Source organism: Alnus glutinosa, chromosome 3, assembly GCF_958979055.1.
Source record: "Alnus glutinosa chromosome 3, dhAlnGlut1.1, whole genome shotgun sequence".
In the NCBI taxonomy this organism is placed as follows: Eukaryota; Viridiplantae; Streptophyta; class Magnoliopsida; order Fagales; family Betulaceae; genus Alnus; species Alnus glutinosa.
In genome coordinates this window covers 26,336,835-26,363,565 of record NC_084888.1, presented here as the reverse complement: position 1 = coordinate 26,363,565, position 26,731 = coordinate 26,336,835, and the positions used below count along the sequence as shown (strand labels likewise).

At 34.7% G+C, this 26,731-nt stretch overlaps 1 protein-coding gene and 2 long non-coding RNA genes across 6 annotated transcripts; 2 read left to right on the top strand and 1 right to left on the bottom strand.

Moving 5' to 3' along the window:
* Window positions 1-2,765: 2,765 nt before the first annotated feature.
* On the bottom strand, window positions 2,766-6,647 carry LOC133864475 (uncharacterized). Its single transcript, XR_009899516.1, has 2 exons — window positions 6,246-6,647; window positions 2,766-3,040 (listed from the first exon to the last, which is right to left on the bottom strand). It is a non-coding gene; the product is annotated as an uncharacterized LOC133864475 (long non-coding RNA).
* A 6,575-nt stretch (window positions 6,648-13,222) lies between these two features.
* On the top strand, window positions 13,223-17,411 carry LOC133864687 (uncharacterized). 4 transcript variants are annotated; one of them, XM_062301092.1, is made up of 3 exons: window positions 13,223-13,246; window positions 14,554-14,872; window positions 17,220-17,411. In XM_062301092.1, the coding sequence occupies exons 1-3, from the start codon at window positions 13,238-13,240 to the stop codon at window positions 17,252-17,254; spliced, it is 363 nt and encodes a 120-aa protein (XP_062157076.1). In that variant the 5' UTR covers window positions 13,223-13,237; the 3' UTR covers window positions 17,255-17,411. The 4 variants fall into 4 exon arrangements, 2 of the variants coding, with proteins under 2 accessions (XP_062157076.1, XP_062157074.1); XR_009899550.1 differs by lacking the exon at window positions 13,223-13,246 and adding an exon at window positions 13,269-13,457; XR_009899551.1 differs by lacking the exon at window positions 13,223-13,246 and adding an exon at window positions 13,506-13,520.
* Window positions 17,412-19,501: 2,090 nt separating this feature from the next.
* On the top strand, window positions 19,502-22,842 carry LOC133862200 (uncharacterized). The gene is made up of 4 exons (XR_009899179.1): window positions 19,502-19,730; window positions 20,393-20,453; window positions 21,010-21,084; window positions 22,602-22,842. It is a non-coding gene; the product is annotated as an uncharacterized LOC133862200 (long non-coding RNA).
* The last annotated feature ends 3,889 nt before the right edge of the window (window positions 22,843-26,731 follow it).

Sequence of the window (26,731 nt, the reverse complement as noted above, 5' to 3'; positions counted from 1 at the left end):
CCCATTATTAGCCCTCCTGAATTTAACTCCTTGATTATTAACATAGAGAATATCTCTAATACCATGCTTGACCCCTCCACCTGTCCCAACCACTTTCTTGTTGTTCCCAATGCCGGAACGACTTTAACTTTACACTCTAAAAGTCACCCGAGTTACTCATATCTCCTAAGTTTAACCCGTCGTAACCCTAGACACTCCACTTCCATTAGAAAAAGATTCCACCCATACTCCTTCCCCAATTATATCAACCCACTCATTTGAATCATGTAGACCTTCCACACCCTCCACAACGACTGGTCCTTACTCAGACTACGCAAGAAGAGGTGGGCGTTAATGCGCCCTCCTCTGTCACTTGAAGATCCTTTCTTGGAACTGTCAAAATGGGATTGTTGAACGTTCAAGCCAAACCTTAATGGTGAACGTTTGATGTTGGAAGTCCAAAAGTTTGCCAGTAACCCTAGATCCAAACATTTGATAGAATAGCTAAGGAAACACTTTCTTTCAAGACTGAACAAGTTTATATGGAGGAAACCTAGCAATGTATTCTTGATATTGTATTTGTTTAGGGCATTGCTTAAAATTTATCATCAATGAAGGATTGCTCGGCTGATTTAACATATAATATATATATATATATATATATATATATATATATATATATATATATATATATATATATATGAATAAGGTGTTTTTTTTTTTTTTTTTTTTTTTCCTTTTTTTTTTTTTTTTTTTTTTTAATTTTAGGAAAAGGGATTAAAGAAAACAATATTCAAGATACAAGTACAAAAATTAATAACCCTCCGTTATAGACACGACATTTTATGTAGGAATAGATTAAAAGATGGGGAGTTGTATAGAAAAGGTTATACAAAGTTATATACAAGTAGGGGTGTGCAGGATCTGATGGCCCCGAACCGACCTGCGGTAACTGACCCGCACCACCCTGCAAATGGCCTCACACTGCGTAAAATTGTGCGGTCTACGTTCTTGATATGGGTGCCCCGCATGGTGCAGTGCGGGGTGCCAGTGGGGTCCGAGAAAAATACCGGGGACCAGCCCTGCACCAGTCTGCACCACACCATTAAAATAAAAAAAGAAAACCTAAAAAACCCTAGTTTTCACAAATCATGCAGAATCACTTTCACGCCCCCTTCAGATTTTTTTCTTTTTCTTTTCCAGAGACTTCCACCCACACGGCTACACCACACAACGCTGATCTTCCCCTTTTCTCCTCTCTTCATCTTCTTCAACCTTCACCAAAATCCTAACTCAGTCACCCCCTACCAGTCCCTGGCACCTTACGAACCCCCGAGTCCAAATTCCCTCTCTCCTCAGTCCTTTCTTTCTACATTTTGGTAATTCCTAGGGTTTAGACTCTTCAAATATTTGGTGTATTTTTGTGTGGTTTATTGTTTTTCTGATGATTCATTGTGTTTATTGTTCGGGTTTGCAGGTATTTTCAAAGGATCAGAGGCTCATAGCTTCACGAAATCACCATTCTTTCTAGTTGAACTCTCTGCATCAAACTTCTAAGGTGTGTTTCGGATCTTTCTATGAATGTATTCTATTTTCTCAGTGAATGTATTTTGATTATTGGGTTGATTTCGTATTTGTGTCCTTAGATGTCATGTGGGCTGATTTTGTATTTGTGTTTCTCACAGTTTTGGATTTGATTTGCTTTTTTTTTTTTTTTTTTTTTTTTTTTTTTTTTTTTTTTATTTTATATGATTCTATTGTACATGGTATTCAAACTTTACTGAGGAGCAATTAAGTTTTGTATGCTAGTTAGACTTTCTTAACTTTAAAGGTAGTTCTTGCTTCTTGTTGAACTTCTTGTTGAAGCGCATGACTTCGCAGGTTTTCTTTTGATCTAGTGCTAATTAGGTTCCCATTCTCGAACACAGCTTGTCACAAAATGTTCATAAAAGAGGCTCCATATAAGAATACATTCATATAGACAAAAGGGAGCATCTCAATGATCTCACTATTATCATGTCTCATATGGGTTAAATTTAATTTTAATTATAAAATTAAAATTTATATCATTTAATTGTTATTCAAAAAAGGTACTAAAATAATCTTCACCCAAGCAAAAATGATTTTGTTAGCCTTTCCCTTTTGTAAACATGATTTCAATTAATTTATGATTATCAATGTATGTCCTAGCTGCTATTTGATTTTATGTTTATCAATGTATGCTATAGCTGTTGCTGATTTTTTTTTTTTCCCACTTAATGTAGACTCAAGTCATGAGTGATTCAACTAGTGGTACGAAGACTATTGGTTCTAGTTCTGCTTCATATAGGCCTAGTCTTTTGGATACTACTATGCCTCTCATTGATAATGAGAATGTTGATTGTGTTGGGATTAGATCTACAGCAACTATTAGCCCTCAAAATCCTAGTTCAGCTCTCCCACCAAAACCTAAAAAACCTGAGCAAACATCAAAGGTTTTGGAATATTTTACTAAGTTAGAGGAGAGTGACCCCAAGAATCCTAAATTACAGTGCAATTATTGTAAGACATTGTTTAGTTGTCACCCTAGAAGTTATGGTACTTCATCCATGTGACGACCCATTTTTTTTTTTTAAACAAAACATTTCATAAATATTAATCTCTTAAAATACTAATGGATTCTCACAGTGGCACGACGATGTGTCGCAAAGCCAACATATGGTACATACTCCATAATATGTACCAGATAAATCAGAGTACAACATCTAACTACTATGCAGCGGAATACATAAACTCAACAGCGAAAATCACATCTTAAACATCTATCACAAATTAATAACAACAAGAGCCATTTAACATCTATGTGTTTAAATCTTTCCTCAATATAAATACATAACAGAAATGGCTTTATACAATAACGAGTGACACATACGTCACAAGCCATAACAAGACCTATAAAATTGAGGACGCCCCTGGTCCCGCATTTACGACCGTCGCGGCGAGCTCCGATCATAATATCCCAAATGCACGTCTACAACCCCATCAACTACGACTCGAGTACCTGCAGCCAAAAGGACAGCATCTATACGGTTGTGGGGGTTTGCCAAATCCGTATAGGTGAAATTATGAGTTCACCACCTCAGTGATATTAAACTAACTGAGTTTTCGCAAAGAACCAACTTTTCTTTTTAGTCTCGCGTACACTATAACAACTACCACTTTATAACATTTTGTTTGAAAACCCCCATAGCTGATATAGCAAACACCGACTATCAGAAAACATTTAAAACATACTATGTAGTTGGACCCATACGTAGAAGTTCCATTGGCATGGAAGCAACCAGGTATAAACCTACCTACAATATTACTTTTATGTTGGTAGCTCAAATGCACATACGTCTAACGTTATTAACTGTGATAACACTATGCCTCGGGGCATTACAACTTCATGTCAAAGCACATAGTTGTCCATGCGGTTACTAGAGTAGGACTCTGATATCCAAGCACTTCTTACTGATGTGTCACGACAATCCTTCTACCTACTCCCAAGCCACACTGGTATCGCAACCAATAGCGTCATAATCAAGCACACTAAGCTTAAAACATGCCATCTCGTTCTTTAATACTAGCTTACTATCATTTTCCGAACATGGTTAACACGGGATCCTAGGGCATTGCAACTTCATGTCGAGCACGTAGTTGTCCATGCGGTTACTAGAGTAAAACTCGGGTATCCAAGCACTTCCTACTGACGTGCCACGACAATTCATCTACCTACTCCTAGGACACTGTATTACTCATACCAAACCATGACAATATTCTTGTTCATCCAAGCTCAATGTTATTAAATTATGCAACTAGACGATAGCAGTATACATAAGCTCTTTTGCCATCAGAACTCTTAGGCATACTAATACGTCTAGCATAAAAAAAACTACGATATTCTATATCATAAAAACATAGCACAATTTAAACAATGATATGCATGCTTATGATGGTCTTTTCATTCTTTGTGAGACTTTCCTTCCTTTCCATTCTTTGAGGCTTACTCTTCCTTTGATTCTTATGCTTATGCTCATGCTTTACAATTCAAACTCTATCCTCCTATTCTTTACAATTCATGCTTTCTTCAAATATGATAAACCAATCAACATGAAACTTTATCATTCTACTTTGCATAATTTAAATCCCAACCGCAGCTCACATTCAAATACTTTAAAAACAATTCTACTCATTTCATTCATACATCATTTCATAACATCATTGATATTATTTGCACATAGTTGAAACTACTCAAATCAACCAAAACAGATATATTCAACATACAGTTGGTTCGGATTTATAAAACAACATATATATTTTGCAATTCTATAATATATAAAAATAACAGTTTCTCAGTGAGTAAAATATCACCTGGCTGCATTGGACTCACGACTCCAACTCTACTTTGAAGAACCCATTGAAGTCTCCAATTATGACACAACCTTGCAAATACTTATAATGTTAGACTACGCTATGGAACTCGTTCTAGGACACTTAAAACTACCCACGTGCTCACACGTCGCGTTTCCCACTTCTAAGACTAGTTAAGTACCCTACACTATTACTAAATTAACACTTAAGTTTAGGTTCCTTTTATTTTATTTATTAACATAAAGATGTATCAACTATTTTATAGCTTATCTATTATTGTTGTATAACATTATTATTGTTAACCCATTTTTATAGCTTCTCATTTACTTGCTAAGTAGGCAATATATATTTAGCTCGTATATATGCATATGTATATATATATATACATGAATACATATACACGCATGACACTTAAACCTAATCCGATGGTACGCATAAATACTATGTGTACATGGATAGGAGAACTAGATACTAAGTCATCCAATTACTAATTGACTTTAGAGTCTATTTAGGTATTTCCATAGTATCACTATTTTATATTTGTTGTCATAAGGTTATTTAGACTATCTATTATTTTACGGTATTAACCCTTTGATCTTATATTTAATACCTAATCCTTTCTTAAACTCTTTACTTAGTTACTTGGTCTCCCATCACTCCACTAGTACCAAGACTAAGACCTTATCATCTATCATCATAACCAAATACATTGTCATAAACAAATGGTCTCAATCCCTTTCATAAATGGAAATAGCATGTTCTCTACCAAAACCTCATTACACCGATTAATAACTTACTTAAGTCAAAGCATCCCCAAGTGAATCATTAAGTCTCCAAACCCTTCCAAAAATCATAGCTCATAGACATAACCAAATGATTCTACTAACCCTCTAAACCACTTATAGCCATGTTCACAAGTCAATACAAACCTTTAAATAAGTCCCTATTAAATTAAAGCCTCAAAACATACTTATAACATTCAAACAACCTCAATCAACCTAAACCTTTCTCAAACCAATAATTAATAATATATCTATAAACATCAAGATCCACTTCTCTATTAGTCACAAAATCACCATCAAACCAACAATCCATAATACTTCAATATAACTAAAATTACATACTCATCAATATCAACCATAATAGCCAACACAAGAAATCACCAAGTCCAAGCTTCAAAACACAACCCATAGGCAAACCACACTTCCATCATTCAAACACAAGGGCTGGATTTTGCTTCTATAATTCCTAATAATACTCAATAGAAAACACCATGAGCATAATCTCAAAATAATTCCCAAATCAGTAGGTATTTATAAATCCATTCACATAAAGCCAACCCAAATACAAAAGATCACTTCAAAAATATAAACCTTCCATTAAACCTCTTATCCTTGTCCGATACCACAATATTAACATTTTACTAATTCAAAACCCAACTCAACCAATTACAAACTCAGTCGGTAAGACAATTACTAAAAGGTCATTAATCCATAATAACAAACCATCTAAAATAGCACCACAAAATCCTCCACCCAATCAGCCATTACTTCAACCAAAATAGGATATCATAAACCTTAATCTAAATCAACCTAAAGAGAATCCATCCGGTTCTAGCAAAATCAAAGGAAACAACCAAAAATTAAAGACCACAAGAGAATGCCCAATCGGTTGCTTCAAACAAACCCATTCGGTTACCACCAAAATATAGACACTCAAATAAAATCTAAAATCAATTCCCATAATCGGTCCTTTAATCCAAACAAGACAAATCTGGGCAACAATTAATCCAACCCGCAAAAGACCCATTCGATTCTACCAAAAATCAAGGAAGATTTGAGCAAAATCAAAGAAGAGGAAGAGAGGTGTCTCACCGGAACAGGGCTGGAATTCACGGCCCTAGCTGCTGTCTCCACGCCCAGACGGTGGCTTGACCACCGCGCTCCAAAACCGCACCACCACCTGCCGGACAACTGCAGGATCAGGCCTTCTCACGGTTTGGTTTCATGGGTTCGGTGGGTTCCCGAGCCTACTTCGGTTCTCTCTCTCTCAATCGGTCTCTCATGGGCTGGGTGTGTGTGTGAGGGGGAAAGAGACAAAGAGAAGAAGAAGAAAGGGGAAGGGCTACTGGCTGGGCGTGACCGAAGAGGAAGAAGAAGAGAAGAAGAAGAAGAAGGGGTGTCGGGCGTACGGGTTGCTGGAGAGGAAGGAAGAAGAAAAGAGAAAGAAGAAAGAAAAGGAAAAGAAGAGGAAAAATGGAGAGAGTGCGTGAGAGATCTAGGAAAAGAGGGAAAAGGAAGAGAAAAGGAAGAAAGAGAAAGAGTGGGCCATGTGTCATCAAGTGGGTGGTAGGAAAAAGATAAGGTTATCTTCTCGTAGCCAATCCGGTGGCGACAAGTGGCAAGGTGAGATTACCTTTTTATTTAAATTCATAAACTTCCACAAATTACATTAGGACCCCCAATATATTAAAACTCTATCTTTTAATAATTAATATTTGACCTCACATTTATTTTAACTATATCTTTACTAACGCAATTAATTATTTATTTACTGAAACTCATTTTTATTCCAATTATATAAATTTATCTCCATAGAAATTATTATTAGTCTCATCCTATTAAATAAATATACTTTATTGACATTAAATTCCCTATTTATTTTTCTTGGTCTTTACAATCCATGCTACAACATATCAAGAAAAGCTGTAAAAAATATCCTGGTAGGTTTGATAAGACACAATCGAAGTTGACCTTTGAGGTTAAAAGGAAATGACAAGTGGGAGGGTATGAAGGATCTTGTGGTAATCTAGTGATTGCTAAATATAATGCTTCAAAAGTAAGGGATGCAATTTCTAAGATGATCATAATGGATGAGTTGCCATTTAGGTTTGTGGAAGGTGAAGGGTTTTAGGAGTTCATGAAGACAGTTGAACCTAGGTTTTCATTTCCTTCCCGTTATACTGTGATGAGGGATTGTATTAGGTTCTTTATGTTTGAGAAATAAAAGTTGAGGGGAATATTCTTGGCATCTGGTACTCGGGTTTGTCTTACTACTGATTGTTGGACTTCAATACAGAATCTTAATTACATGTGTAACACCGCTCATTTTAATGATAGTGAATGGAACTTAAATAAAAGAATTCTAAACTTTTGTTTAATTCCTAATCACAAAGGTGAGACCATTGGGGGGAAGATTGAGTCGTGTATGCTTGAGTGGGGCATTGGTAGCATTTTCACTATCACAGTTGACAATGCTTTTTCCAATGATACTGCTTTGGAGTACTTGAGGAAGAGAATTGCTCATAAGGCTAGCGCTATATTAGAGAATCAATTTATGCATGTGAGGTGTTGTGCACACATTTTAAATCTTATTGTGTCTAAAGGGTTGAAAGAGGTTGATGAGTCTATTGTGAATGTTAGAAGTGTGGTCAAATATGTGAAGTCTTCTCCTACAAGATTTGAGAGCTTTAAGACTTGCATAGAACGAGAAAAACTTAACTACAGGGGTTTCTGTGTCTAGATGTTCCAACTAGATGGAACTCTACATTCAAGATGTTGGAAGGTGCAAAAAAATGTCAAAGTGCGTTTGAACTTTTGGAAGAGTATGATGGACAATATGTTTCTTTGTTGTGGGATGAAAAGAATGCTAAAAAGGGTTTGGGACCTCCTACTTATGATGATTGGGTTCGCATTAAGATTTTTCTAAAGTTTCTCTAACCTTTTTATGAAGCCACAATGCGACTTTTGGGGTATTTGTATGTGACATGAAATATGTATTTTCAAGAAATCTGTGGCATTCAAATGCATTTACAAGCCTATAGTGAGAATAATGATTATGTGTTAAGTTTTATGATGGAGAAAATGATGTCGAAGTACAATAAGTATTGTGGGGATCTTGATAGGGGTAACGTGTTGATGTTTGTTGCTATTATACTTGATCCACAAACCAAATTGGGGTCATTGGAATATTGGTTCAAAGATGTTCTCACTGTTGAGCAATGTACTAATATGATGATAAAATTGAAGAACTACTTTCAGAAATTATATGATCACTTCGATGTTGGAGAGAGTTCATCTCAAGTTGAACATTGTAGTGCATTTCCTTAAGATTCCTCAGTGACAGAAGAAATGGAGAACCTTTCACTTCACTTCATGAATAGGTTTCATAAGTACCTAACTTCTAAAAGTGACGTTCAAAGCAAATCGGAGATTGATCGATATTTTATGGAGGAGGTTGAAAAATCGAATGCGAACTTCGATATTTTAAATTGGTGGAAGGTGAACTCAACCAAATTCCCAATACTTGCCCAAATAACATCTATTGTGTTGGTCATTCCCATTACTACAGTTGCTTCAGAGTCGACGTTTAGCACTGGAGGGCTAGTGTTGGATCCTTTTTGAAGTTCATTGGCCCCAAAAACGGTTGAAGCATTGTTGTGTGCACAAAACTAGTTAAGATCAAAACCCCTAAGCAATGACAGTGGTTATAACACAGAGATAATTGATGAACCTGAAAGTTATAAGCTGGATTTAGGTAAGCTTTCTATCATTCACTTCTTAATTTATTATGCTAATTACAAAATCTAAATATCGGTTTCAATTGAGAATGTAATTCTTTCTTATTCTTCTTCTTTTTTTTTTTTTTTTTTTGTTTCATTCTTTGTAGAAATAACTTTGAAGAACAATATTTTGCTTGATGAGGATTAGTGAAGATTCAAGATTCAAGATTTTAGACTCAATATTTTGTTTGGAACTTTGGATGGGATTTTTACTTGCTGGATTTTGCTTGCTTGTGTTGGCTACTTAGATTTTGCTTGTTTTGTATGGATGGGTTGTTGACTTGCTGGATTTTGCTTGTTTGTGTTGCTTTGTTGAGTGTTGGCTACTTAGATTTTGTTTGTTTTGTTTGGATGGGTTGCTGTTGTAGCCTTGTAGGTTATGAACTTATGGATTTTGCTTGTTTGTGTTAGATTTTGATTGTTTTATTTGGATGTTTTGTTTTGGTAAAATGTTGCATTTCTTTTTAAGAATGCTTTAATAGTTATGAGAAGAAGAATGCATTGTTTGAATTTACTCCCAACATTAATTAAATCTACTTATTTAGTTATCTCATTTAAGATTTATTTTGATCTTTTGGCAACTCTTTTGAGATAGAAATTTTTGTGTGCTTTGTGTGCTTGGTGGGATATTTGGTGGTTTGCCTGCTAATTGCAAACAGGCTGAGGGTAATATGTTTACTGACGCTGACTTGCTATTTCTTTCTATTCTTATATGATATGTTAGCAAATGTATGGAATATTTGAGCCCTGCTTTTGTTCAAATAGTTGGTTACCAAAAATTATGTTGCAATATTTCGTTCTTTTTAGAAAATAAAAATTATGTTGCTACTTAATTTCACAACTTCTTCAATTTCACACATATTAGATTATAGTTGCTAAAATATTTTTTCCAATGTTGGATTCAATTGTAGTTAATGATTTAATTACAAAACTGCCACTCAACTCAACCCGCCCCGCCCCGCCCTGCAAACCCAGTCCTCCCCGCCCCACCCAAACCCGCACCCTCCGGATTTCCCCATAAATCACTGTTCACAGGGCTATTTTCCCCCACCCGTAGGGGTGTGGGACGGGTCCAAAATGGGTGGAAAACTGCCCCCCCGAACCGTGCCCAGCCCTATATACAAGTAACCCCCTCCCCCTTTATTTTTATTTATTGTATTTCATAAACTGAATTTCATCTCTTTAGTAAGAGAAATTTTCATAAAAACTTCCGCCTTCTTTGAAATGTCATGAACAGTTCCCGCCTTGGGAGGCATCTGGAAGGAACTGGAATGTAATAATATCTATTCAAATAGATACAAAAGAAAATGTTCTCTATTGATTCAAACGTTGTACTTGTAGGATTGAGGAAAGAAAAGAAAACAAACAAACAAAGATTTCACATAGTACTTGCGATCTAAAAATTAATATGATTTATTTCATACCTTTCGCTTGGTGAGAAAATGGGCTAGATTCTACAGGGATCAAACCTACGGGACTTAAGGAATGATGGAAGGGTATGCAGCATGTAGTTATGTTTTAAGAATGCTCACCCTTGGAGCAATACTTCGACAATCCAGTCTAAATATACTTCGTATAGCAAGCCCTCAGTAAAATACTCTAGTGCTTAACTTAAAGAGTCAATAATTGAGTCAATCTCTCAAACATTTTCATTCAAAGGCTTCAAATATGTTCTTTGTTGCTTTGGAACGAAATATGAAATTTCATTGAGTTCTGATCCTTTAAATAGACATTTTTGTGGGATTACTGTTTAGTTCGATCAATTGAAATCATGTTTGATTGACCAAATTTTTATTAAATGATGTTGGACAACGTCGTGTTACACCTTAATTTATTGATTAACTTATAGTGTTACAAATATGAATATATGTGAAAATAGATAATACCTTATCAATTATGATAATATGTTACTCTATCCTATGTATTCATATATTTAAAAGCATATATTAGAAATCCTTAGCGCACGTTTGGTACGCAGGAATAGACCCAAAAATAGAATAGTTATTCCAAATTCAGATGTCACTATTACTAGGAATAATTGGTCCCGTGGAATTGCTATTTCCCTAAAATGAGGAATAAGTATTCCTGAATGAATGGAATAGCTTTAAAAATAATTTCCCCAAAAATCTACTCTAAAAATATATAGATATATATATATTGTTGTGCCCCCATGGTTGACCAACCACCCCCTAGAAAAGGATCATCCCCTAGAAATATAGTTGAAATATGATTCAATTCTAATTAGGAAATTTGTTCATTCTTGTGTTGCCTCCAAACAAATGAATAGGAATGATTATTCTATTCCAGCTCCTTATATTTCTAGTAATACTAATTTCAATTCCTAGGAAATCATTATTACAGTATACCAAACTTAGCCACAATTGTCACAATTTTTTTTTTTTAAAAAAATAGCCTTAATTTATCAGAGAAATAATATATATACATCTCTGAAAAATAATCTAGACTCCTAAGCAACTGTAACTAAACAGTTAACCAAATATGTAAATCAATAAAAGTAAATAACACATATATTTAGTTATGAAGTGGATACTCTTTGCACCAAAGAGAAAAACCGCTCTGGGGCAGCTAGACCCAGGAAATCAATTATCAGAAAAAATAGCTAATTACAAGAAATACGTACTCACAATTATTTTTGTAGTAGTCAGTCTCTTAAATTCTAACAAGCGCCTAATTGTCTGCCTTTCTCTCAGACCCGTCTGGAGAGTTCTTCTATTGATCCCTTAATTGGAGCTCCTCTCCAGTTAGACTTCAATTTTTGAATGGTTGAACAACAAATACATGAAATACTCTAAGAGAGATACATATAAACGTTTATGCCTAATAAACTTTCTCTTAGCACAATGGAATTCTCTATTGGAATTCTTAAAAAAACACTGCCTAGAAGCCCGTTTAAATAAGCTTTTGAAACTCTAAAACAAGTCAGAAACAAATTTTTAGGTGGTGGTGTCCGGATTTGTCAACACTTGTCTAGACATGTATCAGAAAGTAAACTTTTTGTGAAGCGTGTACGGACACGTTGCCCTAGTGTCTAGACATTTGCATGAAAAACTTTTATGTGTTTGCTGTTTAGCTTTTTGTCTCCGGACATGATGCAGAACGGGGATTTTTTGGAACTTGCGTCCGCTGGCTGTCCGGACATGTGAGGGAATAGAAACTTTTTGCCAGTCGTGTCCAGACACGGCTTTTGGCTGTCCGGACACTCATTAGGAAATCCAGATTTTCAGGAACAAAAAATGATGGAGAATATTTTCTAAAGTACTGCTCTTTCCTTCTTGATAAATATTCTTGCAATACTTTCCTTGGTCAACTCTTTTCTTTCTTGATCAATATTCTGCAATATTCTTCTTTTTCATACGTTTCCTTTCTTGATAAATTTACTTGCCATATACTTCTGAAAATCTTCTGAGTGATCGGTGTCCCAGTTTCTTCAACAATACAATAACTTTTTTGTCAACAGAATTTAGCTAATAATATAAACTAACAATCTCCATACAATCCAGTTTCAAATTCATCATTGATTTTTTAGGACTCAATGTGGGTCCCATAAATCTAATGGTAGATTTGAAAAATGCGATGTGTAGAATGTGTAGGAATATCACTTTTCGATTTGCTTAAATAGAGAGCCCTTAATTCATTACAAGTGGAAGTGGGAGCCCAAAACTATCTTATAATCTGTTACCTAACTTCTGAGCTACTCACTTGATTTCCAAAAGACTACCGCTTTTTTGAAAAATTAATTTTCTTGCGTACATTCTCAAAGTGAGGTGAGGAACCAGCAAGATGGATATGTCATTTGAAAATTACAAGCTGAATTAATTGTAGGTTATCAGTCGTACGTGGATATTCCTCTTTAAACTTTGATATCAAGTTCAAAGTTTTTGCATTCTCATTTGGAAAGACATATATTCTGTTGAAGAGTTACTTCCAGACTGACACGATAAAACGATTTGCTTTTCACTCAATCCAATAGACTGTTTCGTTTCACTTTTTCTAAATAAATATATTGTATCATGTAACATTCATCCGTGGCTACTTTGAGCCAACATGGTGTTGCCATTATTCTAATATAATAACCCTTTATTTGATCCAGAAAACTTTTGGTATAAATAAATTTAAAAAATAAAATCTTTCTTCTCCTTACAAGGATCCATGGGGCGATTCAATTGTAAATATAAATCAGTTTACAAGGCAAAGCAACGATCTTTATACAAGATAAGGTTTCTGATATTGTATTCAACATATATAAGATAACCACAAACATGAAGAGTCGAAGGCAAGTACTGGATGGAAATGGTGAGGGGAGTTGTGGTGTTGATGTTATTGCAGTTCTCCAACATATATCTTCCCCTCCCTCGATCTCCATTAATTTTCTCTTAAGTCCCCTCGTGCCTATACCTTTATTTCTCCATTGGATGAAAGTTCCTTTCACAAATGTGATGAGGAATGCTTGAAGAAGCTATTTTGTGCTTCCTTGAGAAGCATACATGGACTGCACTCAGAGAATGTATGGATGCAATACCAATTTTTGCGTTCTATTTTGCAAACGATCGACATGTTACGTTGAAGAGTAATTACTTTCGATCATAATTTTATTTGCTTTTTGAAAGTTTGCAAGAAAAACTTTCTTGCTGGATGATATTTGGGAAAAATACACATAACATCTTCAAACTACTATTTCATTGTCAATGTCCCCCCCAAATTGCCAATTGTGTCATTTTCCCCGTTTAAACTATTAAAACATGTAAATGTTTCTCCTAATGAAAAAAATACTTACCCTTCATAAAATTATTAAAATTAAAAAAAAAATGTTAAAAAAATAGAAAATAACAAAAAAGTTATAAAATAAATAAATAAATAATTGACCTTTTTTTTTTTTTTTATTATTTTTAATTTTCAGTTATTTTTCGTTTTATTTTTTATTTTTTATTTTTTAAATTTTTTTTAAATATATTTTTTAGTTTTTATTTTTGTTTTTAGTTTTAGTTTTTTCCGAATTTATAAAACAGCAACCGTGATTCTACAAGACAACTCCAAGATATCGTTAAAAGTTAATTGTCTATAAGACAACTCCATGACAACTATGAGACATGTTTTCGAATTTAAATATATTTTTGAGGTTTTAGTTTTTGTAAATCTGTAAGTAGGACTTAAAGTTAATGTATTTAATAATGTATATAATATCATATTAATTAAATTATTTAAAAGACATGCGAACAGGAATTTATACACTGTTAGATCGATGTATCAACTTTAAATTATAATCATAAAAAATCCTATTTTATCTATGCATGATTACTTTTGTTGTAACTTATGACCCTGAGTAACAGATATGATATTCACCGAAACCTGCTAAACTAAAAGGCTATACTGCTTTGCTAAAAGGCGCCACATTTTCAAATTAATAATGATCCTTATTAGATACAGAAAACCTTTCGAATAAAATAAATAAATAAATTTCTTCGATCTCCTTATTATAAGGATCCATGAGGCAATTCAAGTGTAAATATAAATCAGTTTATAACGTATTCAATTTATCTAGGACAACCACAAACATGAAGAATGGTGTGAAGAGAGTAATCATGATGATGTTAGTACTGCAGATTATAGCTGCGGTAGTTGTGGCAGAAGCTGATGAGATTTCTCCTTCCAGTTCTTCTCCAACATCTTCCCCTCCCACTCTTCCTCCCTCTCCATTTGCTACGCCCTTTGATCTCTCTCCACTGGATGGAACTTGTGTTCACGCAAAATGTGCTCACGAATGTGATTTCCATTGCTTTTTCCATGTATTTCCTACAATGGCATACATGGAATGTGTTCAACATTGTATGGATCGTTGTGTTCAAAGGTCTTTACTGCCAACAGTATCCGACATCCTGACTCTTGGTTGTCCAGAGTTCTTGACAAACATTTTTGAACATGGTATGAAGTTTTCTCTCTCTCCACACACACATTCACGCTTACACGTATTGTCAAATTGGGTTGAGGGAATTTCGTTAAATTCGATCAGTTTATATAATTTCGATGCATGTGTTCTATACCATATGAGAAGCACGTGACTTTTGATAGAATTATTAAAATATATATATATATATATATATATATATATATATATATATATATTTCTTATATGTTCATCAGATTATATACTGGGTCGTTGCAAGAAATTTTCTCTAACCACCTTAAACGAAATTTCTATCGTTTCCAAATTGTAAAGAGAAATGCCTATTTTTAATTTTCTTTTTCTTTCTATTGAATCGCAATAGAAGGCCCACCTTCAATTACTTATCTACATTAATTGTGTTATTTAAAAATCATTATGCTAGAAGTTCTTTAGTTGTCTATTTAATTTAATTTATTTATTTTTTAAAAAAGATCTCCACAAGAATCGTAAATGATCATGAAACTAGCTAGCATATATATATATTGAAACTATTGGCTAACATTCCGTCTCAAGATCAGGGTATCTTCAACCTAGAGATATATAGATCTATATATATATATATATATGCAGCTAGCCAGCCAACTATCAGTGCTGTTTGAATGTCTGTTTTTCTCGTAAAATTTGGACTTTGGTTAATTTTTCTCAATTAAAATGCTACGTGTATCTTTATTTAATTGTATAGAACATTTACTCATATTTGTTTAATTGGTAATCCATTATAATGTGCCACATTTTGTGATCAGAATGCATTGTTTATTTACTTTTTTATTTTTTATCTTTTAGAAAAGTCATTCCTTACTCATGATATCATAAAAATAGACCATGTTGCACTAATAAAACAATATCATAAACACATCGATGAATTTCTTTCATCAAAACCTGATCTATAATTTGTTTAACCGCTGCTTTGGCTAACTCATGGACAGCAGAGTTTGCTCCTCTTTTCAACACGAGCAATAGAGTTTAACCGCCTCAGATCTTTTTAACTGCCGCCTTCCATTATGACTTGTTCGTAGACCCATATCTCTACAGAATATATATATATATATTTTACTCTTTTACTAAAAATGAGTTAAATTATATAAATTTAAGTATGTATATTAGTAATTAAGTAATTGTACATGTTACCGAATATTTATATGTATGAATTAGTTAACATGCTAATTAGTTAGTTCAGAAACTAACATATTATCTAGTTAATTAATATATACTAAGTAAATAAGTAACTTAGTAAATATAATTAACAATAGGTTACTCAATATTTCTATGTATAATATTTATATTATTATATTGGAAAAAATCCGTAAACTCCCCCTCCAACTACTACTCAAATGACAATGTTCCCCCCAAACTTTCAATTGGGACAAGTTCCCTCCCAAACTACCAAAACATTGTCAGTGTCCCACAAGGTTAACAAAAAGACAAAAATGACCTTACAATTTTTTCAATAAAACAAATAATTAACTAAGTACAATTAACTATAGGTTACTTTTATAAAAAGAAAAATTATTATAGGTTGCTTCATATGTATGTATGTATGTATGTATGTATGTTAACATTCTAACTAGTTATCTTCTAGACTATAGACTATAGTTATGTCCTATATCTTGTGATATGCCTTATATAGTTAGATATGATACATTTATGTTTTAGAAAAATGTATACAGTATTTTCACAAATTCGGGCATGAACTCCATTCGGATTATACATTAAAAAAATTAATAGCCTAACTCGAGCTCTAGTTAAACCAAGCTTGACGAGTACCCGGCATGGGTCGAACGGCATTTTCAACCAACTCGAGCTCGAGCTCGCACAAGCTTTTAACGAGCTGAACTTGAGCGCACATTTCAAAGCTCAGCTCAAGATCGAGGTCGACTATTAAAGCTTGACTCATAAACGAGCCAGTAATGAAATTTTAAAGCTTGGATTAGCTCGGCTCGGCTCGTTTATAGCCCTAGAGGTCCCTTCCAAATCATGTGTCCACCATCACATTCCTAAAATTCTAACCATTATTTATAATTAAATGATTTCAATCTTATCAATTAATTAATATTTATCATTTCTAGAAATCCCTTAATATTTTTCGTTCATTATGTGTCACTAATTTGTAAATTCATTGTAAGCTACTCTAATAAAAAAAAATTAACGATTTTTAAGAATTTCATTGTAAGCTACTCCAAGAATTCTAAAACATCCTCATTTTTGTTTTTTGTTTTTTGTTTTTTTGTTTTTAATTTCTTTTATATATATATATAAATAATAAAAAAATTCTAATTGACTTTAGATAGCAAGTTAAACAGTTTGCACATTTCTTCCTGCTTACAGTCCTAGAGGCAAAGAAAATTACTAGAAGGAATTGAAGAAAGTGAAAGTGTTGCCAGGTCGCTTCTAGCTAGGTTGTGGTTCTACTGCAGACGAGTTAAATTTGCTTACTATATAAACTTTGGCTTGTTTTTGCTTTTTACGAACTTGACCACCAGCTTGTAATCCTCAAATAAGATTTTGGACTTGTGCTTATGCTTACATGTGATTACTAATCAAATCCTTTCTCATATCTCCTTGTAAATTTGTGAGTTTATATCTAGTATTTAGATTAAACTTGCATGTAGCCAATTTTTATTTATTTTATTTATTTATTTTCTGTTCTAATAAGGAAAACCAGGGAAGAGGATAAAACCTGCATGTAGTTAATTTCCTTATAATTAATAACCCACTTAAACTTGTATTTGCACCCTAAATCAAATTCGTGCTTGTCTTTGAAAACAATTACCATCTCAACAAGGATTGATTGCTCGGCCTCGGGGATGGAACGTTTGATGACTGCCAGGATACATGAATGACCTACAACTCGTACACTGCAATACACCAAAAATAATAAAACAAAAATAGCAACTAACCGCTCACTACAAAAAACTATGGAATTCGCGATGTGGCTACAGTAACTAGATCTATGCCACGTCCACGAATCACCACGTGTGGTTTAAGGCCATGCCCAAAAATTTTTCGTCAACGTGGTCTTTGTTCCACGTCCGCATTTCCGGATGTGGTAAAGTGGATAGGTCACCATACAGTACTGATGTGTTATATCTTCCACGTGACTGTATGCTGACGTCCTACATTCACCACGTCACTATATATATAATTTAAAAAAAACAAAAAAAAAACAAAAATGTAAATGTAAATTTTTAGTGACATGCACAAAGTGACACGTGATTAAGTTAATGACGTTTTAGAAAACCACGCAGGAAAAAAATGATGTGTCACAATGCCACGTCGTACAATACTGACGTATAGGTTTAAAACGTCTGTAAAAATGCTGACGTGGTCTTTGAAACGTCAGCAAAATATGACGTGGCAGTAGGGCACGTCATATATTATTCACATGGCTTTTAGACATGTCACATTAATCACGTGTTAAAATGCCACGTCACCATTTTTTGCCGACGTGGCTTTTTACACGTCATTAAATGCTGACGTGCCATAATCCGACACGTGGGGATTTTGGGACGTGCCTTACGTGGCATGTTGCTAAATAAATAAATATTTAAAATATTTATTTATTGATATTTAATTATTTCAATAATATATTTAACATATCAAAAATATTATTTGATTATAATTAATTACATAATACTATTGAATATTAAATAACTATGTATATTAGTACATATATGCACATAGTTAACTAGTTAATTATTTATGACACGATTATTATATATTTAACATAATAATATAAGTACTAATCATTCAATTAACTATATGATCTAAGTATTCTTTTATATATCCTAACCCTAGAATAGGACTATATATAGTATACGTAGGGTTAGGGTTTACATTTGTATACCATACATATAATATATATACTTTAAAAAATAAAACAACTTTTAATTAATACTATATACATCTTGCATATATTCTATTTATATACCCTAACCCTAGATTTGTAATATATATAGTATACGTAGGGTTATGGTTTACGTTTGTATACTATACATATAATATATATACTTTACAAAATAAAACAACTTTTAATTAATAATATATACATCATGTATATTCTTTTTATTGAACCTTAACCCTAAATTAATGCTATATATAAGGTTTACATTTGTATGCTATACATATAATAAATATACTTTACAAAATAAAACAACTTTTAATTAATAATACATACATCATGTATATATTCTTTTTATTGAACCCTAACCTTAAATTAGTGCTATATATAAAAAAACGTAGGGTTAGGGTTTACATTTGTATGCTATACATATAATATATATACTTTACAAAATATAAAAACTTTTAATTAATACTAATTTTTAGGTATTAATCGGTCGACTAACATTTCAAAAATATAAAAACTATACATAAATGAACACAAAAAATCAAATAATCCAGGTTAGCAACCGTAAAAAAATAAAAGGAAAAAAAATTAAATAAATTTTATACCTAAAACGGGAGAGACACGAGAGATGAGATTATTTATGTTTATATTTAATGTTTGTAGTTAGTAATTGTAGAACTGCTGATGGATTCATTTACTGCCCATCTAAGTTGTGTCGAAATAGCCAACGCCACCCCTTTAATTACGTACTTGCCCACCTGACAGGGGGTAGGGGAATGAACTCGAGATACAATTTGCGGTATATGCACGGTGAGAGGACAGTTAGTGGTCCTATTGCAAGCTCTTATTCGAATCCTGAGGTCGCAGATGCGACGGGTGGAAGCACAGAATAGGGTGGCGACATGCACTGTTACGTGATGCATTCGGCATGCACGATGTTAAGGAAGACACTAATTGTGAACCCCAGGCAGTCAATGAAGAAGCCGCGGAAGGTGATGTAATGTCCTGAGTATTATTTACCATTTTAAGAATAAAATTTAATTGATAAATGACTAAGATTAATTTGACAACTAGAAAAGATAGTAGGATGCGCAAAGAATGTTTTATAGTCCAAAGAAATAAGTTATTTAAGAAGAAAATATGAGAAAATCAATTGGAAATAGAATAAATGAGAAAATAATGCAAAAATATATAAATATAAATAGCGCGTCCGGACGCTATATTATGAGTGTCCGGACGGCCCTTCATAGGCGCATGTCCGCAAGTGGATGCGAGTCCGAACGGGAGACAATGCTTGTCCGGAAGGTGCCTGTCATGCGTGAGGCCGACGCCTCATTTCATGCGCGTCCGAACGGCTTGTGATGCCCGTCCGGATGGAGCTTGTTTTATGAAGGGCCGAACGCCCTTCTTCTCAGCGTTTCTAGAAATCTCTCCTCTCTCTCTCTCTCTCACACATTTTTATGGGTTTTTGATACAAAACCTGTGATCCACAAAGATCCAATCGTCCAAACTCAAACCCGTATTCGAAAACGTGATCTTAGCACTCGGGTCTACGTTTCTACCGATTGGTTTGAGGTATTTTCATAAACTCTTGTCATTAGAGATTTTGGGCTAAATCTTGAAATGTTAGAGTTTAATCTTCGTTTATCTTTAGAATTTGCACGGTTTGGAGCTCCCTAAATGTTCAGTGTTGGATTTCATTTGGGTGAATTTTGGTAAGTTTCTTAAAACCTAACTTTTGGGTAATATATTTTAATTGTGATTTCTTGTGCCTAACCCTAGGGAAACCTTATGGGTTAGTGGTATTAGTGTTTAAATAGCAATATTATGTTATAAGTTAGTAAAATAAATTATGGGTTTAAGATTGAAAACCCTAATTGGTGCAGTTAAATTAATTTGGGGGGTTTTTAGTGTTTAAAACCTAGATTACTAATTTATGGATTAATTGAGGTTATTGTGATGATTAATTCCAAATTAGCTATGTGTTTTATAAAAGATTAGTGATATAATTTTAGGATTAATGATATTGAAAAAATGTAAGTGAAAATAATCTATTGATTAATGAATATAATTTGGGTTTAGGTGATGATTTTCATATTCATTCCTAAATAAGTGTTTTAGGTTAGTGGTGTTGTAGGTAAAATTAGTGAGTAATGTTTATAGGTGTGTAATTGGGACCCTTAAAATATTATGGGTTTTCTAACAGTTTAGCGTTGAGTGATTCAAGTGCTAATTAGGATGTTAAATTATTTAGAATATTAAATTGTGCAGGGTATTATTTTTACAGTGGCACATTGTGAAGAGTTGATTAGGAAGCTTGGTTAAGCTTGATATCCGCGGGAGCAGGTGAGTATTCTACTCACTGAGGGACCTTTGGAATTTAGATATATGAATTGCTATGTTTGGTTTAATTGGTTATTAACTCTATGATGATGATTTGGTATATGAAATTATGAACTATATTGTGAAAATAAAATATGTTGATGAATTAATATTGAGGAACGCATGAGATTTGTATTGTGAATGGAAATGTGATAATGAGATAATGTGTAGATATGAATTAAGCTACATGTGAATGGATAACATGATGTTAGATATATATATATATATATATATATATATATATATATGTGTGTGTGTGTGTGTGTGTGTGTGTGTGTGTGTGTGTGTGTGTGTGTGTGTGTGTGTGTGTGTGATTGAATTGAGAATATGATGATAAGTTAATGTTGTGATGATTGAAATTGATATGTTTGTAATTGTTGGGGATTGAGTAACATGAAATTATATTATGAAAGTGGCATGCGTTGGAAGGAAGATGAATGAGAATAATGTGATTGAGTTGTAGATCGTGGGAATTGAATATGTTATGATAATGGTAGTATATGAGTACTTAGTATACAAGGTAAGCCTAGGGTATGTGGCTCTAGCACTTGTGTATTGTTGCCCTGCCGGTATGTGGCTTTACGGGCGGTATTAAAGGTAAGTCTAGGGTATGTGGCTCTAACACTTATGTGTTGTTTGCCCTACGGGTATGTGGCTTTACGGGTGATGTTAAAGGTAAGTCTAGGGTATGTGGCTTCTAGCACTTATGTGTTGTTTGCTCTGCGGGCATGTGGCTTTACGGGCGATGTTAAAGGTAAGTTTAGGGCATGTGGCTTCTAGTACTTGTGTGTTGTTTGCCTTGCAGGTATGTGGCTTTACGGGCGGTGTTAAAGGTAAGTTTAGGGTATGTGGCTTCTAGCACTTGTGTGTTGTTTGCCTTGCAGGTATGTAGCTTCACGGGCGGTGTATTATGCAAGGCAAGTCTAGGGTATGTGGCTTCTAGCACTTGTGTGTTATTTGCCTTGCGAGTATGTAGCTTCATTGGCAGTGTATTATGCAAGGCAAGTCTAGGGTATGGGGCTTCTAGAACTTGTGTGTTATTTGCCCTACGGATATGTTGCTTCACGGGCGGTGTATTATACAAGGCAAGTCTAGGGTATGTGGCTTCTAGCACTTGTGTGTTGTTTGCCCTACGGGTATGTGGCTTCATAGGCAGTGTATGTTGTCATTCTGACATTCTATATGGGAGTCTAGAGTAGTTGCTTCTAGCTGCGGTGTTGGTAATTTTAGAGTTGGAATTAAAGACAATCTACAGTAGTGACTAGTATTCGATGATGTGTTGGCGTGTGGACATAATGATTTGAGAGTGATGTTGTTGAACCTTGTATATGTGTACATATGTCTGTGTGCTTTGTTTACTCTAGTAAGTACTATACTGCTGATACTTCAATAATTTATTACTGAAGTAGTGAACTCATACTTTTACCTGTACGGTTGTGGTTAATTCCACTACCGTACATATACTAATGCTTTGGCTGTAGGTTTAGCGAATGTAGAGGATGACCCCGTAGCTCTTGATTTGGGGTATTGCAATTGTGACACATCTCTGGAGTCGTAGCTGTGTGGACTTGGACGTCCACCTTTTGATAATTTTGTTTATGGCTCGTGTCGCTTGTGACACTTGTATATATGAGCCAGTCTTTTGATATATATTTAATAACTATGTAGAAACCTTAAACAGATAGACATATTAATGGTTCATTTATTGTGATTAAGTGTTGTTTATAGATGTACCTTCTGTTATATTGGTAATGTTATTATGTGTTATCCACTGAGTAGATGTAACTCTGATTATCAGGTACATGTTATGGAATGTGTACCGTATGTTCACTGAGCGACATGTAGTCGTGCCACTGTCATGACTCATTTTATGTTTTCAAAAAAAAAATTGTAAAATAAAATAAAATTGGGTCGTCACAGGTGATGCATTGAAGTACTATGATCTGCTTAAAAATGCGGATAAGCCACTTCATGAGGGTACTAAACATAGTAAACTGAGTGATATTGTACAGCTGTACAACTTGAAGTGCGTTGGTGGAATTAATAACACTATCTTCTCGGCTTTTCTAGAGTTCATTATTCAATTGCTGCCTGCTTGTGATGAGACTCTACCAGTAAATACATGTGAGGCGAAAAAGTTTCTCAGGGACATGGGGCTCGGGTATGAGAAGGTTCTGGCGTGCCATAATAACTGTATGTTATTCTGGAATGACAATAAGGAGTTAGATTCATGTACCTTCTGTGGAGAATCTAAGTGAAAAGATCAAATTCATTTAGATGAGGATGGTGAACCCATATCATCGAGCAAGAAACATCCAGTGAAGGTGTTACGGTGGTTTCAACTCATCCCACAACTACAAAGCCTGTTAATGTCGGAGCATACTGCACCCTATATGAAGTGGCATGCAAAAGGCCGCACAAAGGATGGCATATTGAGGCATTCATGCGACGGTGAAACATGGAATTCATTCAACCTCTTACACCTAGAATTTTCAGCGGACAGCAGGAATGTGTGGCTTGCTCTAACATCGGATGAATTTAATCCTTTTGAGAACATAAGCACTTCCCATAGTACTTGGCCAGTAATGCTTGTTCCATACAACTTGCTTGCCTCCTTGGATGTGCATGAAACAGATGTCGTTCATACTATTCCTGGCTATCCCGGGCCCGAATTCACCTAGTATGGATTTAGATGTCTACCTCCAACCCTTGACTGATGAGTTACAAGAATTGTAGAATGTAGGGGTACACACATTTGATGCTTCAAAGAAAAATAATTTTGCTACGCGAGCTCAGTTGATGTGGACAATAAATGACCTCTCGGCATACATAAATTTGCCGGGTGGCCTTTTATGGTGCGAAGGCATGTCCTTGATGTATGTAGTCGATGAGGTCTATATGGTTGAAACATGGCAAAAAATTTTGCTAAGTGGGGCACAAGAGATACTTGCCCATGGAGCATTTGTGGCGACTGAACAAAAGAACATTTGACAAGACTGAAGAACTAGAATTTGCTCTCGATGTGCAATGTGGGGATGAGATTCTTAGACAATTGGATGGATTGTTATTTGGGGATGAGAACGCGGGTAAGAAAAAATGACAGAAGCGGAAGAAGGGCACATCAACTATATATTGCAGCACAATCTTGATGTCATGCATATAGTGAAAAAGAAAAACATTTTCTTCAGGTTGTGGTACTGGAAGGACAATATATTGCAGCACAATCTTGATGTCATGCATATAGTGAAAAATGTTATGGACAACATACTTAGCACAATTCTGGATATCAAAGGGAAAACCAAGGACAACCTCGCAGCTCGGCAAGACTTGAAAGAAATGGGTTTGAGACCTAAACTGCATCCTTACACCGTCGTTGATGGTAAAACATATAGGCCCGCAGCTTGCCACACGATGTTCAGGGGCGATAAAAAACACTTTTTGAGGGTTCTTTGAAATGTGAGGGTGCCGGACTTATATGCCTCGAACGTTTCTCATTGTGTATGACTCAAGGAACGTACGATACCGGGATTGAAGAGCCATGACAATGATGTACTTATGCAGCAATTTCTCCCTATTACATTATTCGAGTCACTGCCAGATAAAATAATTAGACCTCTTGTTGAGATGTCCACATTCTTCAGAGGCATATGCTCAATCAAATTAACATAGAATGATATAAACAAACTCTAGTGTGATGTCTATGCCACTTTGTGCAAGATGGAACAGGTATTCCCCCCCGATTTTTTTACTAGTATGGTCCACTTGGTCGTGCATCTTGTGGGAGAATGTAGACTCAGTGGACCCGTACAGTATACGTGAATGTACCTAGCAGAGAGGTAAAATATGAATATATAATAATAATAATGATAATAATAATAATAATAATAATAATAATAATAATAATAATAATAATAATAATAATAAGTTTTTAAAATTATTCTAAAATTAAAAGACAACATCTAACTGCTGCATTGCAAATGGGTACATAGGAACCGAGTTGGTGACATTCTGTTCAAGGTATCTATATAACACACCAACCTTCCACAACAAACCATAGAGAAATCCTGATGGTTCGAAGGGGGAGGGAACACGAGTCACCCTGAACCGTTTGACATTGACACAAATTCATCGTTATATTATGTTCAACTCAAACGAGTTCCTTCAATTGCGGACATAAGTCGTGTTTCTAGAATATGCATGTTCAGTTACGTTGCAGCCTTTATGGTGAATAATAAATAATTAAAGTAATTTTGAGATGTAGGATGCACATGAATACACTGAGGCGAGCATGCAATAGGGGGCGTATTACGGACGATTGATTGGAAGCCTAGTGTCATGAGCAGTTCTGCGAATGGTTCCGTGCATATGTAAAAAAAATGTGGTGTTCTATCTATATATATGTCTCGTGTGTTCAAGCTAGTTTAAAATATCAACTAATCAAACTAATTAACTTTGCATTTTTCATTGTACGAAATACACACATAGGTTGATCAATTGGACGATCAAGGTAGGGACGAAATGGGTCACAAATTGATTATGCATTCTAGAGGGCTGAAGGATACAACAGTCAAGTATAACAGATACGTGGTCAATGGCAAACTGTTTCACACTTTGCAGATGATGTGGGAAGGAGGACTCAAAACAGTGGCGTATGTGTGCCGACCGTTGATAGTGAAACATACTACAGGAAGTTAACAGATATAGTTGAGGTCGAGTACTATGACAGGACTCAGTATGTCTTATTCAAGTGTGATTGGGTGGATACCATGAGGGACAAGGGATACATGATAGACTACTATGGCCTAGTGTTTGTCAACTTCAATCACCTTGTCCACATGGAAAAGCTGATTACTAATGAGCCTTACGTGCTAACTTCTCAAGTTGACCAAGTATTTTACGTCGAAGATGAAAGGAACCCAGATTGGGCTTGTGCATTAAGGACAAAACCGAGGAACGTATTCGACGTTGGTCAAGTTGAAAGGCCTAATTATGCACGAGCCACCTATCACGAGTACGAGCCGCTCGTATTAAACAGTGGTAACCTCCATGTTCTACAAGATGACTTTGAGCACAACAAGCTCGATTTAGATCCAATTGAAGCGCGTGTGAATGAATAAATTTTATTTGCTCGTACAATTCACATTAATTGATTGACTATTTTACTGTTATTTAGTTTTACATTGATCTGCCACTTCTTTCCCATATTTTATTACACCATTTGTAAATTCTAGTTATTAATTAGTGCATTAAATAAATGGTGTAAATCTCATTGTCAAATATGTGAGTCATTATAAATACAAATGTATATTTAATTACTATATTTGTGTGCATGCTGTATTTCCCAGGTTACAATGGCATTTAGGGGTAAACACTGTGTGACTCGGCCCTTACGCAAGCCTATGCCGTCTACGTCACAGGGGTCACAGTATAGCTCGTCACACCACACAGATAGTAATTATAGACTAGTACTCCCATGTATGGAGGAGTACCAGGTAGAGCACGGGCAGGGCGGCCTCGTTGTTTATTCTTCTATGCCATCTATGCCGCTGATATTGTCCCAGTTATGGATTACTTCACTAGGTCACGTGGCTCGAAACTGCCCATATTCTGG